The sequence below is a fragment of the Poecile atricapillus genome, chromosome 8 (assembly GCF_030490865.1).
Source record: "Poecile atricapillus isolate bPoeAtr1 chromosome 8, bPoeAtr1.hap1, whole genome shotgun sequence".
Classification (NCBI taxonomy): domain Eukaryota; kingdom Metazoa; phylum Chordata; class Aves; order Passeriformes; family Paridae; genus Poecile; species Poecile atricapillus.
In genome coordinates this window covers 10,453,992-10,472,694 of record NC_081256.1, presented here as the reverse complement: position 1 = coordinate 10,472,694, position 18,703 = coordinate 10,453,992, and the positions used below count along the sequence as shown (strand labels likewise).

The window sequence follows — 18,703 nt, the reverse complement described above, 5'->3', positions numbered from 1 at the left end:
TGTGCCAGAGCATTTGTTTACAAAGCAGAGTTTTGGCAATTTTCTGCATCTTCCTAACTTGTATTTCCTCTGTACTCAGAGGTTATTTAATTTTCTTGTACCTTTTCATTGTTTAATTTATGATGCTTCCTCTTTTAATTCCAGTTCCTTTTCCTCATGTTCTGATCAATTTGTGTCTGAGCAGTTCAGTTACATCTCTAAGTTTTAAATCTGTTTCTCAGCTTCTTTGGTCAGTTTAATAGAAGTAGTTTTGTACCATCCACTGCAGATACTGCAGCTGAAGGAACTGCAGATTTTCAAGTTTTCTTGTGCTTCTCCAGTTTCAGAACAGCTGTTGTATGTAGGAATATGTAAACTCCTTGCTACTCTGCCTGCATTTCTGTGACTAATACTGCCCAACATGCAATTCAGGAAAAGAAAAAGACTCCCCAGCTACAGCTGTGTATTGTCCCCTACTGCCAGAAAGTGGAATCTTTTCCTAGATGAAGTTCTTTAGTTTTAATATACTTGCTGGTATATTTGAATTTTGGAGGTGTTTATTTTGTGTTCATTTAGGTTTTTTTTTCATTTTTTTAGATTTTTGTGTGTTTTTTAAAACAGCCAGCCATCCAAAAACCTCAGACTTTGTGTAGCGACTTCCCATGTGCAGTTTTGAAGTTGCAGTTGCTCAGTTCTGACCTATGTGTGCAGTTTTCTTTGAAGTAGTATTTTGGGTTAATTTCTTATATATCAATATATATTCATCATTTTATGACTTAGTAGAACTTGAAGCATGTGTCTCTGTCACAGCATTTAAAATGCTTAATAAACATTGTCAGTTCTTTAGTTTGAACCAAGCAACCTTGCTCATGTAGTGGTCTTGAAAATGTCATATACTGAGCAGATTGGAGTGGACTTTCTATTACTACCTTTCATTAGAGTTAATATTGTCTTATGAGTTGTTATTCTGCTGTGTAATCTGTCTTACAAGCACATAGATTTCTCAAGTTGTTCACAACTTACTTTTTGGCAGAGGCGCAATAAGAAATGCTTGCCAGATGTTAATGATTCTAGGTCTTGAAGGAAGGTCAGTCTATGAAGAAGACTTTGAGGCTCCATTTTTGGAAATGTCTGCAGAATTTTTTCAGGTACAGCAATATTCTAATACCATATTTGGAATGTTGTTATAACTCTCTGGAACTGTCAGATTTGGTGGTGCTTTACATACTCGGTGCTTTTTTGATGAGTATGTCCATCTCCATTAAATTAAATAAGAAAAATACTAACTTTGCAAGAAAAAGTAACATAGATTTTAGAGAATTAGTATAATTTGAATGTAGTTTTGAGCTATGGGTGCCAATGACATGTACAGTAATCATCATGCTAATCTTGTGCCTGCTTTAGGTTATTTCATGTAACTTAGTCTACATCTGCTTTGCTCCCACAGTCTTTTTGAAATGCCAGTAGCATGAAAGGTTCAAACTGTTTCAGGCTTGGAAACCTATCAGACTGCCTTTGAGGAAACTCTGTTTCCTTCATAGTTTCCACATTTGTGAGTTACTTTTTGTAATAAAATAAACTAAGTCAAGGAACTAAACATATCCAAGTGCCACTCCAGTTGTTGATCAGCCACCAAATAATGTGATCTAAATATTTTCTGGGCGGTTTTTTTTTTTGTGAGATAGTTGGAGGAGGAGAGCCACTTAAATGCTTGAGTGTATTCATGATCATCTATTGCTGGAAATTGATATAAATTTTAAAATCCTGTGAAAAAATACCTGAATAAGGTAATTTGTGAGTCTCCCATTTCTTATGCAGGATCAACTGTCATATGCTCTGATCTCTAAACTTCCTTGAAAAGCAGGAGCATATGTTGCACAGCCATTTAAATGTCACTGTTCTGTTTTTCATTGGTGCTTATATAAAATTAAGAAAAAGAATTACTTCCATTTAAGTTCTATTATTTAGCTCCGCCGAAAAATAAGACATCATTTCTCCGAAGACTCTGCTGATCAGTATGAATAAAAAGAGTTTGACACGAAATAATGTGCTCAGCATTGTCACTAATGAGAATAAGGAGAACTACCATAAAGTGCTATTTGGAAGGAATTTTTGATCCTTCCCTTTCCCCATCTTTGTTTTCTTTGAACCTGTGGCTAAAACTCTAGTTGGTAGCTGGAAACTAAGTTGGCATGGGTTGTTTTAGTATGAGAAGTACCTTGTTTATATTGCATGTACCCCCTTATGTAACACATTTAGTATAGTAGCACCTTTATTTTGTGTTGTGTATGTGAATTTTGGATGTGTTGGACATGCTGTGTTTGATTTGAACTTGCTTATAAATGCTGATCTGACATGTTCTCTTTTTACCCTTTACAAAAACGTCTAAAGTATTAATTTGTGTTAATCACAGATGGAAAGTCAGAAATTTTTAGCTGAAAACAGTGCTTCTGTGTATATAAAGAAAGTAGAAGCTAGAATTAATGAAGAAATAGAGCGGGTGATGCATTGTCTGGATAAATCAACAGAAGAACCCATTGTGAAAGTTGTTGAGAGGGAGCTTATTTCCAAGCATATGAAAACTATAGTGGAAATGGAGAACTCTGGGTTAGTTCATATGCTGAAAAATGGAAAGACAGAAGGTAAGACTGCATCATTTGTGAGACACAAATGCTTCTGATACTGCTTATTGTTTTTAAACGTGGAATAAGTCAAGCTTAACATTTGTTTTCCTGTGTAACTGTGGAAACATTTAGTGACTGTTTCACAAACATCTGAGACTATCCAATGACTATTAGATGGCTCTTAAAAAAGAGCCCGTACACTTGTTTGTGTCTCATAAGAGGAGTACAAATCCATTGTAGTGGTTTTTGTCACCAGTTGACCATGAGCCATTTTATTACTTCCATTCCTCAAATGTGTATTTGTGAAAATGCATCACATATTTTTGGCCCACAGGCAGTTGTTTAAAAAGTGCTTGTGTAAAAGATTTAAACAGAAGCATTGCAGGACCAATTCTTGGGGAGGGAGTATTGTTGAAGAAAGGAGTTGGCCGTTTCTAAAGGATAAGAAGCAGCTTATTGAAGTGGTTGAAACAGAAGGGCTTGGCTTGATTTGCTTTTCCCTAATAGAGGTTAATGTGGGACAGAGTGACTGAATGAAAGTTATGGAAATAGAACCTAAGTTTCTAAAGCAGCATAATGAAGAGAGGGATTGTAGTAGCTATATTTAGAAATCAGTGCTCACTCTAAAGCCATGAGAACGGGGAACAGCCTTGCTGCTTAGATTAATGGCCTTTGTTCATTAAAGCAGCTTCACAATTACTAGGTGATAGAGCACAAAGTGAGTACATTTCCTAGCTATAAAAAAAAATTACTGTGTTGGAAAAGAAAGTGATGATACTATACTTAACACTTTCTTCTTTAATATCCAGTTTAGATAACCTGCAGGCTGAGGGTGCAAGGATATTGAAGGCTATTCATTAAATACAGGAATTTCTTTAACTTTTATAGGTGTTGCTTTGATTAAATTAACTAGTAGAGTGGAAATTCTGCTTTGTGAAGGTGAGATTTTTCATAAAGGTACAGGAATGGGTTGTTCTTTCGGAAAGCAATGTTTAGCCTAAGCCACTTCTCATTATTTTAGGTGGATGAAATGTAGTAGTGTGAAAGTGAAGGACTGGCTTTAAGACAAATATAAATTAAACTCTAAATTTTTGCCAGTTTTTGCTTTTCATACAGAAACAAACATCTCATTAGTGCTGTTGGTTTACCTTACTTTCAAAAAAAAAAGCCCCAAGCCCACAAAAACGTTTGATACAGTGCTTGACTGGGAATGATAATCTTGGAAGCTACCTTCCGAAATACCCCTGGAAAGCATAATCTTGCTGAAGGTCTAATAGATTCACTATCCTTTAGCGTTAACATAATCTTTTGCTGGCCTGGAGTTCAGCAATGACAGGTTCCTTGCTAAGGACAACCTAGAATAATTGAATAGAATCTTTGCTTCTCATTTTGATGCTGCTGCAGTCAGGATCTTGTCAGGGCTAAAGGAAAGAGGGGATCAGAAGAATTTGGTGCCTGAGCTATTACAGGATGCTTTCTATGGCTTAAGTGGCTGAACTTCAGCTGTCAGCTTTAGCTCTGAGATGAATGAGTTACAGAACTGTAACACCCAGAGGTGTCCTGCATAATCTCTTATTCTTGCTTGCAGACCTTGCTTGCATGTACAAGTTGTTCAGCCGTGTGCCAAATGGTCTGAAGACGATGTGTGAGTGCATGAGCTCATACTTGAGAGAGCAAGGCAAAGCACTGGTTTCTGAAGAGGGAGAAGGAAAGAATCCAGTTGACTACATTCAGGTAGTTAAATACTTCCTTTTCTTTCCCATATTCCCCACATTAGCAGTTCACCACATACACAATCTATAAGGTATACCTTAGTATTGATTCAAAAGGGGTTTTTATTAATAAGCTAAATTTATAAATATTTTTAATGTATGTTCTCTTAATCTTCAGGCATGTTTAGAACTCTTACTTAAGTTGGTTGGAAAGTACATACTAAGTTTTTGTGCTTTTAGTAGTTGCTTTTAATAAACAACCTATTCAGCCTGATTACCTAACTGCTGGGAACTTCTTGGATTTCCCTAAATGCTGTGTCTCCAGAGTGATTGTATGTCTGCTGACAAATAGCTTTATAGCGTCCACTTTGTTTAATTTTATGTAACATTAGCTATCAGTGTTTATTGAGGCAAAAATCACATGGCAATATTTCATGGCAAGCTTAGCTGTGACTGGGAGGTGAATGTGTTTATCAGTCATAACAAATTACTCATTCCATTCTCTGTCTCCCTAAGAAACAGAACAGTTCTGCATGTTAAAAGATGTGTGTTCTTTCTTATTCTCTCACTAAGTGATGTGTACCATTAATTTATCAAGATCACAAAATATGCTTCAGTACTATTTGTCATTTTTTCTTTTCCATTGTCTGTGAGAAGATGGTTTAAAATTTGCATATAAAACCTTTATAGTTCATTGAACCTTAAAGCTGTGCTTCTATAGCTGGAAGATATTTTATATTTAAAGTGAAAGTGTATATTCATTAAACATTGTTTGAGGTTTTTAAAATGTGTGGTTCAAGTCCTTGTGTCTGTTCTTTGTGAGAAACATTTAATGTATGTCTGTCAATCTGCTGTTACGAAAACAATAACTGTTAGAACTGGTTACTATTTGAAGAAGCCATTTGAGTATGAAAGCATTTTTGATTGGATTATTAATTTTCTGGCAATGCTGAAGCAAACTTCTTACCAGGCTTGAACAAGAATCACCTCTTCAAGGCCTGATGAAACGAAGAGAGAATGCCCTTGAAAAACTATTAAAGATTAATAGTGGTGGTGTGATTTAGGAAAAAAAAAAAACAGAGTGGGGGGGGTGCAAATGATGTGAAAAATAAGTGTCTGGATTACTTTGAAGTAATTTTCACTCCTGATGGGCCTAAAGAGATATCATAAAAAATTTAACTGAGAAAGATAGATCTAAAAGCTTAATTATAAAGATAGTATCAAGGTTTCCTGTCACAAAGGTGAAAATCAAAATGAGGCTGAGGAAGACTTGCCTATGTGCTTTGGCAGAGCTCAGCCCCTCAGTATGGACCCTAGCATCATGAACATGTCCTAGGGCAGGGATTGACCCTCAGTTACTGAAGAGCCCCCAGAAAGGTTTATCCACCACTTCCACTGAGGGGATGGAAGCAGAGAGGAATATCTATGCATTGAGAAACCGCCTTGCTTTTTTCATCTCAGCCATGCTCATGTGAATCTGTCAAGGGAAATAGCACTGAGGAGACAGACATGGAAGCTGCATTGTACCATCAGGAAAAAAACTCCATCATAGCTCAGCACTGCTTCCACAACATGACATCACCCTGAGCATAATTGGTGAGATGATTGCAAAAGCATTGCCAGGGGATTAGATTTAAAACTTTGTGTAATAGTTTGAAGGGATGTTGAAATGTTTTTGTAATTCAAGGTACTAACAGTTTCTCCTGTTTAACACCAGGTTGTTCAGATGGTGTACTCCTGGAGAGGAGACATGAGCTAACCTTGGTAAACAGAGAGATAGTGGGATTTACTTTGAATTTAAAATTTCTAATACGCATTAATTAGCCTGTCTAAAGATCAGTCCTTTAAGTGAGATGGTGAGTTCCTAAGAAACATTACTACTTCTTTGAGTAATTCTTGAATGGCTTCTTTAAGTAACCGCACATGAATAATTTCTTAAGAGCCTGAAGACGTAAATATCATTTAACTTGATGAGTTTTTGTAGGCAGTGGTTGTCTGTGACAAATCTAAGTCTCAAGTGAAATTTTCTCTCCCTGCCTGCCAAATGCTGTGTCAGTTAAAATGTGTGTATTATTACATATACTTAGCAAGGTGTTCAGGTCATTTTAAGATGCTTTCCCCTTCAGATGCTTTAATCTTGGGTGAAGATGGTGTGAACTCTAAAAATGATGCTGAGAATCCAGTGATTTATTTCAGAGGAAGTGATTCAGTTCAGATCCCTGATACTTGTATCTAACTTTCACACACTCCCAGTGACTCCTAACGATCAGCAAGAAATACACGGCCGAATAATGCAGAACATGTCCCTGGATTAAATTAGAGGGAAACACTAACACTGACAAGTTTAGGCCTGTTGTTGCAGTGTGTTTTCTCCTCAGACTGGTTCAGTAGCTCAAGGGATGCACTTAATGGGTGCTTAGCCTCAGCTTTCCCATATGCTGTTTATGATACTGACTTTGTCCATGTTGTTTGAAACAGAAAAGGCTTATTGACTGCAACAAATACCTCCTTTAAGTTGCTGATTCAAAAATACAGGAAATCAACCTGCTTAGCAAGGGTGTTTAAAAAGCTTTCTTAATCTGAGAAGTATTTTATAACAAACTGCACCAGTGTTTGATACCGATATTTTAGCCAGTTTATGTGAAAATTGCTTCTATAAGAGATTCATGGCAGCAATAGAGATTTAAAAATGGAAATGAAATTTCAGATACTTTCTAACAATTCTGGACAGAGAGAGTTGCAGAACCTGTGACTAGATCTGGTCTTCTCTGTGGCTCCATCTATTATTGTTGTTTCCCAGCTTACAACTTCACATCAGTGAAAATGGTTTTGCTTTCTTTTCATTTTTGAAAGGGTTTACTGGACTTGAAGAGTAGGTTTGATCGCTTCCTTCAAGAATCTTTCAATAACGATCGGCTCTTCAAGCAGACGATTGCGGGTGACTTTGAGTACTTCCTCAACCTCAACTCCAGGTCTCCAGAGTACCTCTCATTATTTATTGACGATAAGCTGAAAAAGGGAGTCAAGGGAGTAAGTATAAATCAACTCAAAATATCATGCTTTTTGCTCTGTAAACATGGATGGAATTAAATTATGCTACTTCTCTAAGAATTATTTTTATATTAAGATAAATGACAACTTTACCTTCAAAAAGGTATATGTAGCATGTCTGCGCTTGTAACACTTGAGATCTAAACTTTCAGAAAAATCTGGTGGCTTGTCACCTACCTCTGGAGCAACATACTGGAACTACTTACAGCAGATACTGCCTCAAAGAACAATTAGGTTGTGGTAGATTCTGCAGCTCAGTTCTTTTGAAACCCTACATATCATTTCCTTATGTATATTTATAGTTTGTCGGCTCTTCTCATTATCCAATAATTTGTTTGGAAAGTTAGAAAAAAGGGTTTGTCTTTGCTGCTTTTTACTGTTTTTACATACTGGAGAACTATTAGCATATCTGTCTTCTAGTTCTAAGTACATCTGTTGCCTTCAGTCTTTGCTTCTTTCATGAAATTTTCTGACATACAGAACCCAGAACTGGACAGGATGACGGTTCAGCTGAGGCTTCAGTTACTTTAAATAAAACTTTCATAGTATTAATAAAACTTTTTTAAAAAAACTTTTTAAATAAAACTTTTTTAGTATTAGAGCATACAGCTTATGCTTTGGGAATTAAATAGTAAATTCTGGATTTTTATAAAACAATGATTTCCCTCATGTTTTTTTTAAACTTACCCAGGAGTTTTTACTGTATTTATCAAGGCATTATACCCATTCACTGTTTGCCTTCTCCCTTGCTCTTGCCTTTCCCTTCATTTTAGATCTATTTCTTACTCCACTTTATTGAATTAGTGCACTGTTCTTATAGCTGTCAATCATATGTTGGGCCAGTTTTGTTGGCTACTGTTAGACCATCTGCTGCTGTGAATTACTTTAAGTACTCAGATTGTGTAAGACACTTGTGCTGGAAAGTGTCTTAAAACCAACAAATTATTTCTTTTACAGCTAACAGAGCAAGAAGTAGAAACTATATTGGATAAGGCAATGGTTTTGTTCAGGTTTATGCAAGAGAAAGATGTTTTTGAACGCTATTACAAGCAGCACTTGGCAAGAAGACTTCTCACAAATAAGAGTGTTTCAGATGACTCTGAGAAAAATATGATCTCCAAATTAAAGGTAAGACAGTACTTTTTAACAATCCTACTTTTTAAGGATTTTTCTTTCTTTCTTTTTTGTTCTTTCATAAACATGGTTTCTTCTGATTTTACAGGAGATATATAGGTAATGTTAATCTTGATGGCTGCTAAATACAGAGTTCATTCTGAAAGCCCCAACAGAAAATACAAAAGGCTTTTCAAATATTTTCATGGAAATAAAAGGAAGTACTGACAAGCCCCTGTGATGAGAATGCAATCTAGGAAACAATTTTTTTTCTGAGTTTTTAAGTAACAGGACAACTGCAGTGACTGAATTTGAAGACTGTTTTTTCCTAGATTTTCTGTTATTCATGGTACAATTTTGTTATTGCTTGTGTTGTTTTTATTTGCCTCCATCAGCAGACTGGTGATAATGCTCAATTCCTTTTTGATAAATGGTTTAAAAAAAAAAAAAAATCTTGGTATCAGTCTGTAGAAACACGTTTTCCTTATCTGGTGGAATGCTAATTAAATAGACCAAGAGATGGAGAAGGAGATAAAGCCTGAAGTTGAACAGACCTTAAATAAAGTTCCATCGCAGGTTCTTCTCACGTGGCATGAGAAATGATTAGAGCACTTCTGAAGCAGAGGGATCCTAAAATCTAACTGCACTAATGCTTACTTTTGACCTTCATATTCTGTCAGTAAGCGAAGCCTGTTTGTATCAGATTTCTCCAAATTTCTCAGTATTAATTGCTGCTCAGTTACCTCTCCACCACTTTTAGCCTGGTGATTCAGAAGGCACAGGGCACACACGCATTTGCAAAATCAATCAGTGCACATGAAGTGCCCTCTTTTCTTGCAGAACCTCAGAGTGGTCAGGATGCTGAAGCTAACACACTTCCTGTCCCATCTATTCACAGTGTGGGTTAGAGTCTGGCACATCCTGCATGTGCACATCTGTCTGTGCACATCTGTGTGCAGATGTTCCTGATTCTCACAAGGCCTAGGTATCTTGCTGGGTCATCTGCAGTCAGTCTTCAAAATGAAATATTCCTAGGACAAGAGGAGTTTCCTTGTGATACAAATAGCATTCATTTCCCTTTACAGAATTGTGCTAAAAGCAGGTGGAAGTGTATGTCTTGATTTGATAAGCTTTCACAGTTTTTTAATATTATATAGAAATATAAGACAAAAATACAATAATGGAGAAAAGAGAAGAAAAGCAAGTTAAGATCTGTGTAGAGTTGGATCTTTATATAAAATGGGAAACTTCTCTGAGATCTGAATGTAATGCAAATGGAAATTCCAGTAATCAAAATACAGAAGTGTAATTTTGGGGATTTATAAACTAACTTTAGTCTTGCCGTTTTCTTATCAGAAGAAGCTGTATTTTAATAGTGCTGGTACAACAAATTATTTTGTGTGTTTTTAGACTGAATGTGGATGTCAGTTCACATCGAAACTGGAAGGAATGTTCAGGGACATGAGCATCTCAAACACAACGATGGATGAGTTCAGGCAACATCTTCAGGCGACAGGGGTAAGTGCTGGTCTCTGTGTAGAGACTCGAGTACTGCCAGTTTCATTCCATAAAATCCGTGTGTCCAAAGGGCTGGGCCATGTGTGCACGGCTCTGCCAGACGGCACCGCCAGGGGGTGCGCTGTGCCCGCCCCCCGGGCCAGCTGTGCCCGCCCCCCGGGCCAGCTGTGCCCGCCCCCTGCCTGGCTGTGCCCGCCCCCTGGCCAGCTGTGCCCGCCCCCGGCCAGCTGTGCCCGCCCCCGGCCAGCTGTGCCCGCCCCCGGCCAGCTGTGCCCGCCCCCCCAGCCAGCTGTGCCCACCCCCATCCAGCTGTGCCCGCCCCCATCCAGCTGTGCCCGCCCCCTGGCCAGCTGTGCCCACCCCCAGCCAGCTGTGCCCACCCCCCCGGCCAGCTGTGCCGCACTCCAGGGGCCAGCCGCCAGCTCCCATGTGTATTTCCCAGCAAAGCCGTCCCATTCACATTCTTCAAAGTTAATCAGCAGCTGTGATGTGTATTTTTTGCTAAGAGCAAGAAAAACACTGCGTGCTGCAGGTATTTGCAAAGTACACCATCTCATGTTGAGCTTTCCTGACACAATTAATGCCTTTGCTAAAAGCAAAACTGCCATTTTATTGCAAATTTCAAAATTTAGTTTTTCAAGTTTTCTTACAAATTGTCAAATATGGATTTAGTTGTTTAATTAGAAAAATTACACCTTATTGTAAAAGTAAACCCCTGGAATATTTTAGGGAGGCATAATTCTTTTTGAAATGTTAATTTGCTCTAAAACACTACTTTTCTGTACTGATAAGTCAGTAGCGTTTAATAGTGATAATAAACAGCCAAGTAGTTCCCTGTGTGCAGGTAATAGGGTCAGTACATCAAAACTGTTTGAATCAGTTTCAGAACTCTGAATGCCAAGAATATTTTCATGGATATACTCTGTCCAATGTCCCTGGTTGTGCAAGGTGATACGAAATCTTTGTTGTCTTGAAGCAGTTGGCTCTGAAATCCTCCTCATCAGCGTTCTGTGACTCATCATGAGTAGGAGAACAGCATGTTCTCTAAGTGGAGTCAAAAAAGGATGGAGAGGAAGTGGATAAAGGTGTTTGTGGACAGGCAGTTTTACTACTGGTTCATTTGGTTTCTCTGCTTTAGAGGCTAGTCTTGTTTTGCTTCTTGAGTGCTTGAAATATAAATTTCAATAAAAATTTGTTGGACTGTTCCCATTATTTTGGTAGCATGGTGGGCTTGGATATGTAGGGGAAGAGGGGGTTGTGCTTAAAAGGCTCATGTACTTTACATGACAGTCTTAAAATAAGTGAGTTAATAAATGATATCTCTATCTTCTTTTTAGCTATGTACAGCTAAGAAGATGAATTTAAAATGTTAACAGATGTTCTGTTAGGTTTTACTTGACACTTCATTTTTCTCTTGGCAAGACACCAGCAGTTCATGTGATGGTTTTCTTTTGATCAGCCTAATCATGGCCTTTTAATGAAATTTCCAGAAATACTGTTTAGGAAATACATGAAGATTTGGGGGATTCTGTTATTGTTAAATTGCTGATGATACTGTGTTTTATATTAAATAGTTTGTTCTGCTCCTTTTTAAACAGTTTGGGTACCTTGAATGTGTACAGTGCCTCCTAGAGGAGTCAGGCATCTGCTTTTCTCTAAACCTGCAAAGTTTCCTTCTGGATGCCCTATCCTGAGATACAGGCAGTGCCAAGGTCTGTTTAGATGATTGGCTTGCTCTCAGAAAGTTGAAAGCTCAGCACCAGGGAAAGTCCAGGCTAATAGATTGACAAATTTCTGTAACTGTGATCCTGGAACCTTTCTTGGAGTTCTGTAAAGATTGGATCACTTCAGGGCACTTTCCACTAGTTCATACCATTTTTATGCTGAAAAGACATCTTGTAAAATAAAGTGATTCCAAAACTTTTTTGTGCTACCAACTGCTTAGTGCTCTTTAGAATGTATGATGGGAGGCATTCTAAACTAGTGCTGTGTTCTGGTCTGGCAAAGACCAAAACATTTTGGGAAATTGTTGCCATCTCAGCTCATATGCTTCAGTTCCAGATAAAAATATTTTCTGTACCGTCTGTCTGCATTGATGGCCTTTTCCGACACTTAAGCTGGAGGAAAAAAACTGTTGAAGCTTGTTTAGGTTTTTCAGAAGTTTCCTGGGCACAAGCTGGTTGCTGCACACAGGCATTCAGTACATACAATACAAAAAATCTTCTGTAGCTCATGGGAATGCTACTCTGATGCTACATAGTGAGAGTTTCTGAGTTCAGGTAGCACTTTTTGACCTGATAATGTGCTCTCTTTCTGTATAGTGGATTTATATAAATTGAATATTGTATGCTTTGGTGTTTTTGTCCATAATGTGTGTTCTTTGAAGGTACTGGTTCTGCCTTCTAAAGCTGAAAATAGTCAGTTTTAAGCTTAATAATGCTCAGCTGAATTGGGATACCTAGTGAGGATTATGCATCACTGGTAGCCAGACCGTTATCACCTGCCAACACATCTTTATAGATCAGCACTTGAGCTGGGGAATGTTTCCTCACCAGTGCTTGAATATTCAGTCACGGAATAGTCCCTATTCCTTAGGGAAGGAGGATAGGTGGGCTAAGAGTAACTGTTGACGTTGCAGTCCACAGATAAGCTCCTTATGGTTCAACATCAGATAGTCAGCATTTCCTCTCTGCTTCCAGTGAGTACATTCAGAAAGAGTTGTTTTGAAACTGACTCATTTCATGCAACCCAGCCTTATTGCAAGTCTTCAAAAATCCTATTTACAAAGATTTGTTGCACATATCATAAGCTCTGTTTATGATCACAGACATTTAGTTCTTGGTTAAGAATTCCTTTTATTCAACTCTGTATGCTCTTAAATGCCAGAGGGAATAATGCAGAGGATTTTTGCTGTACCATCTACTCTGACAGTGATGAATCAATGTATTTTTTTTGTTTTGTAAAAAAGAATGTTTACAGATATACCTATTTCTTTTGTAGTTAGACAAAATTCTAAGTATTTTACACTGATACAGATAAAGCGGTGAAACATGGTCTTGTTTTAAAATAGAGTATGTTTTCTTCCAATTACCCTTAGGTCTCACTAGGAGGTGTTGATCTCACAGTGCGTGTCCTCACAACAGGTTACTGGCCTACCCAGTCAGCCACACCAAAGTGCAACATCCCTCCAGCTCCCAGACATGCTTTTGAAATATTTAGAAGGTATGTATTACTACAGATTTTTAGGTAGAGGTTTTAAGAAGGAACTTTCTAAACTTTCCTGTACACATTTTTTTCACCTGTACATTTTTTTTTACCAGCTTTACTGCTAAAGATGTGCTAGCAAACTGCTCTTCTTCAGCTCATGTGAAAATTGGAGAATGCAATAGTTGTGTTATGATGACTGAGATTTTAAAATAGAATTCTGACAAAAGTTAATGTTTTGAAAAACCAAAAAGTTATAACTGTTTTAAGAATGTCCTCAATAGCTCTAAAAAGCTGTGTAACTTTTAAATATATTTCCTCTTTAATACAAAATGTGAGCTATATATTGTTTTCATTTCAATTTTATTACAGATTTTATTTAGCCAAACACAGTGGGCGACAGCTGACACTCCAGCATCACATGGGTTCTGCAGATCTCAATGCCACTTTCTATGGGCCTGTTAAAAAGGTAGAGAATCAAGATTATATAAATATTGTATTTTTTTTTAAAGTAAACAAATGCATATTTTTTTGTAACTTCAAAATTTTGTAAAATAAAAACAACCCCATCAAGAATATAAGAATAAGAAAGTGATGCCTTCCATCAGCCTTACAGTCTGATTCTTTTTTTGCAGCAGTTTTGCTTTGATTATTTTTTTTTCCTCTGAATCTGAGTGCATCACTCAGCATCATCTTTTACTTGTAGAAAAATAGTAAATGTGAACTTGAAGGGACCACAGTCGTTTGAGTGGTTTGGATTCTTTTTGGCTGTCAGTGAAATATGAACAGAACCTTGTTAGTTATTTTTGCTAAGCCAAGTTTATCCTGCTTTTCATATGCAGAGTGCAATGTAGACAACATTTTTTTCAAACACAAGACTCTAGAAGAGTTTACAGAAGTATAATTTGTATAATTTGTATGTGTACAGGGAAGGAATTTTGTAGTGATTAGACCAGTACCAAAATGCCAAGCTAGAACTAGAAATGGCATGATGCTTGGAAATGTAGGAGACAGTGCAAAATGAAAGCAAAATTCTTACAACAAAGTATTAATAACATGCACTTGTGAGAATGTTGAAATTACTGTAGGGTAAATAGGTTGACAACTTTATAAGCTTAAGAAAAACTTAGAGGGTGGACAAGTGAAGGAACAGGGGCTTCAGGGGCGGTGAAGTCTCCATCCTTAGCAGTGGTCAGTGTTTGATTGGTGGCTGTACATGGCCTGGGCTGGAGTGGTGGCTGGACCACTGGACCCTCTGTATGGGCCTGCAAGCTCAGTCTCTCTGGCATTGTAAGGCAGCTGCTGGAGGAACATCCTGGTCATTCCCCCAGGTATTTGCTTTCCTGTCGCTTCTCTAGGCTGATCTAGAGAAACTTTTCACCATGAATCGTTCATCTTGTCAGGATAAAACATTTTTCAGTGACAAACAATCTAACAGTAGTTTTGGAATTTTAAAACAGGAAGATGGCTCAGAAGTCGGTGTAGGAGGTGCCCAAGTAACTGGCTCAAATACACGGAAGCACATATTGCAAGTCTCCACTTTCCAGATGACAATATTAATGCTATTTAACAACAGAGAAAAATACACGTTTGAGGTAAGTGCTGTGGGTTTCTTACCTGATTCTAAATAACTGGTTTGGGCACTTTGTTGTCCTCTTGAGTTAGGCATTTGAAGATCAGGTGCCTTTCATTCTATTTGAGTATGGATCAGGCCAGTTAACACAGGAAACAGATCATTAGCAGTGCACCTGGGAAGCAGTTCTAGGGGAGGAAATTATTTGGGAACAGAAGGTTTCAGTTATATTAGAGAACGGTGAGTGTGGTTGTTCTAGGCCATTGAGCTGTAGAAAAGCTGAAGTTGAAATGCAGCAGGTGGCTCTATTTCCTCATTTTGTCTTTGAGAAACTGGATTTAGAGGCCAAAGGGTGGAGAAGGGTTTGTATCCTGGCTTCTTGAATACCTAAGTAAAATTGGCAGCCTGGACCAAGCTGGAGGATGAATCAAAAAACTTTCAGCCCCTCTCTGAGCTGATCAGCCAGAAAGGACAGTGAAGAAAGGTCTGGATAGATTCTTAACAAGGAGACTGTCAGCTAAGAGATGATGATGAAGGCTTTAGGAGAGGAGGAGGATCGTGTGCTTTGTTATGTGAGTACTATATTGTAAAAAGAAATTGACAGTTTTGTTTTGGACCTTATCTTTGTTTGAGAGAGCATTGGTAGCCTTGAAAAGTAGTATGAGTGCAGTTTGAAACAGTCAGTTTCCAGGTTTTTTCATCTGTTCTTGACTGTGCTATGCATAGTAATCATTTGCCTTTTTGTTTGGATTGTTTTCAGCTTATTTGGCATACTTCTAGCCTGTTAATAAAGAAAATTTCTTTGAAATGGGCTCAGTAGTGATTAAGGCAGGCGGGATTTGATAAGACAGTCTTAATAAACTACTGATAATTTAAAATGATATTTTAGAACACAAAGTCCTGTGTGTTGTGAAATCCATTGCAGAAGCATTACAGCTTTGAGTACTTTGCAGAATATTTAAGGGAGTGAAAACAAGGAAGGGGACTTAACAGCTTGTTTTTTTTCTTGAAGCTGATTTTGAAATTGGGCTGGTGGCTGCCTTATTCCATCAAATTGCAGTCTTAATCACCAGTAGTGCCTTACCCATACATGAATAAATAACACTTGGGAGAGCAGTGAAAAATACAGTTTTTAATACCTGCTCTAAATTACACTTTATTTTACCAAGACCAGATGATAGAGAAATATGACCATCTGCTTTTACATTGTATGTTTTGTTTATTTCTGGTTTGGGAGTTCTTAAACTCTTACTTTGTGTCCCATTTGAACTAAAGCATTAAGGAGGCATATTTGTGTTGTTTGGTTTCTTTGGTGAAGTGTGTGGGAGTTGTCTTTAACTCCAGCCAGGAAAGCTTATGAAAACTTCAGAGGAGAATGAATTTTATCTTTGTTCATTTATTACTGGATACCCTGAATAACTTCTGAGTGCTGGGCAACCTTTCCTTCTCTGTTGTGTCAGATGTGTGAGATGAGTGCTTTCAGTGCAGCAGAGCATGTGAGCAGACTTGTGTGTGCTTGTGTATCCTAAAACTGTCTGATACACAAATGTTTCTGCAGATTCACAGCTCAACAGATTCATCTGAAGTTGTCTTCACAGCTGAACAGACTTTGCTGTTTTATTTTGCATTCACTGTAATTATTAATTGCAGACTTGGTAAGATCCTCATAATAATCCTAATAGGCCATGTGATTGAGGAAAAAATGGGATACTGATAATGCAAAAATTATCCATAAAATACTATGGAAACTTTAAAAATTGTTGCACAGAAAAATTTCTTCACAGAAAATGTATACATTCATTACCTTCCTGTACAGCAACATTTTATTTGTATATGCAAAATAGCTATTGGCCATATAGGTCTAGGTTAATGCTACTGAAGTGGAAGAATCTTCATGAAGGCCTTCAAAGAATGCTAATTTTATCTACTAATTCAATTTTTCTAATCAAGTAATATAATATTCAACATATTTTTCAGTTGATTTACATTACAGTTCAGTATTTTAAAAGGTGAAATGCTCACTTTTTGTAATGCCATTAGAAATAAACATGGTTCTTTATGTTTAAAAAACAAGAAATATAAATGTGACCATAGCAGAAGTTAAGTTGTGGAATAATTCCACAAAAATGAGATATTACAACAGTAAACTAGATTACCTGTTCCCTCTTTTGCTGATGTCTGCTTTGGAAGGTACACAAGTTGCAGTCTGTAAATAAAATTAAAAATACTTTTTATTATTTCAACAAAATTACAAAATTTTTTTCCTTTGGATTTTTCTGCACATTTTCCTTGTAATAATCTGTTTTCTTGTATAGTACTGACAGAGTTCCATACCTGGAATGATCTCTTTTGCAGCCCCCAGACAGAGCTCTCACTTGGTAATATTTTAGCACTAAGATTTTGTAATCAGAACTACTGCTGTGCACAAATCTAATGTGGTCTTTAAAATAAGGCATTTTTGGAGATGGGGAAGTATACATTTCTCATTGCTACATCAAATGTCTACATAAAAATGTGTTCAGAAAAATGTTATGCTACAGGCTAAGGGAAAGAGAGCACAAGAACATCTGTTATCTCCATTTACATTCATAGCTGCATTTTTTTTTATTCAGCTCAAAATTTTTGGCTCCTTCTGAGGCAGCATATTGCAGTGCAGTTCTTTGTGGTCCTTACTTTAGTGCTGGCTTACAAATTCTAAAAGTGAAATGGTTTGAGTGTGTTCCTGGCTCAGCTGCTGAGTGAAGTACAATAGCAAATACACAGTGCTTTATGTAAGGGTGGCTAGCATGAAACCTCCTCAAATTCACTTTTGGCTCTTTGTTTCACTTTTGTTAAGAGCAGAATATATGTATATATATAACCTTGTTGAACTGATGTAGGTTTGAAAGGATTCATTTTAATTGTTGATCAAAAATCAAAGTTTGGGAGCCTGCATGTCCCTGGCATTACATCATTAATAAGCTGGATTTGGTTTGTAGCTGTTAAGGCTTTTCATTTATCTAAGATCTAAAATCTGGCACCTTCCCTTGGTTTGTTAAATTTTATGCTGATCTATCCATTTCAGTAAGATCTGTTGGTGTGACCATATAAAGGATTATATCTCCTTGAGGTTTTTTTTTTTATATACCCCTTTGTGCTGAATCTGAAAAAAAAAAAAAGTGTGAAAATTACAACTGTGTTTTAAATAAAGCAACAAAGGAAGAAAATAGTAACTTTCTATGAGGAGCTTGGGAAGAAACATTTTGATACTAGGAAATAGTTAAAATATGTGAATATTCACAACTTACTTCAAATGGTACAAGTATTTCTGAATGCATTATCCTAAGAATACTCTTAGGAACCTTTTAGTATTTCCAAATCATCTACAAGCAGGAGGTACCAAAAATCCTGAATTTTTTTTTAATTTTGGATGTGGTGATTTTATTTTTTTTACCTCATTCCAGTTAACTTGTCAAAAACAATTTCATGTGGTTTCACATGAAGTCAGCACTCTGTGTGTAGGGCTTGGTAGAGCTGAAAAATAATTACTATTTTGTCTGAGCCTTGGCATCACAGAGGGCTGGTAGTGAGATGCTGTGTATGAGGTGCAGTCTAATTCCTGATAAAAGACTGAGACAAAGCCAGTACACCCAAGTCATTTTTATTTTATGTTGTCAGTGGTGCCTGATGACAGAAAAGTAGCTGTTTTTTCTGGGTTGATTTAAGAAATAACTTGAGTATACTCAAAAAATAACATTATTTGATAGAATTTTGATTTTTCTGGTCACTCCTTTAAAGAACTTTTAACAAGTTGTTTATAATTCTTTAGAGATCTTAGCATTTTGATCACTTGGAGTTGTTACTCCTGTTTTTAGCCTAAGGTCATCACATGGACTTGTGTGCCATGAGAATCAGGAATTTATGGGGACAGTGTAAGGGTTTGATACTGC

The 18,703-nt window shown here is 37.1% G+C and overlaps 1 protein-coding gene across 1 annotated transcript in view; it reads left to right on the top strand.

Annotated features, from left to right (window-relative positions):
* CUL3 (cullin 3) overlaps positions 1–18,703 on the top strand; it is a 54,380-nt gene that overhangs the window by 32,140 nt on the left and 3,537 nt on the right. Inside the window, exons 5-13 of the mRNA XM_058843830.1 lie at positions 1,013–1,127; positions 2,393–2,621; positions 4,192–4,337; positions 7,169–7,345; positions 8,324–8,494; positions 9,890–9,997; positions 13,095–13,219; positions 13,574–13,670; positions 14,662–14,796. Coding sequence (XP_058699813.1) covers positions 1,013–1,127; positions 2,393–2,621; positions 4,192–4,337; positions 7,169–7,345; positions 8,324–8,494; positions 9,890–9,997; positions 13,095–13,219; positions 13,574–13,670; positions 14,662–14,796 — 1,303 coding nt within the window. The remainder of the gene's footprint in view (positions 1–1,012; positions 1,128–2,392; positions 2,622–4,191; positions 4,338–7,168; positions 7,346–8,323; positions 8,495–9,889; positions 9,998–13,094; positions 13,220–13,573; positions 13,671–14,661; positions 14,797–18,703) is intronic.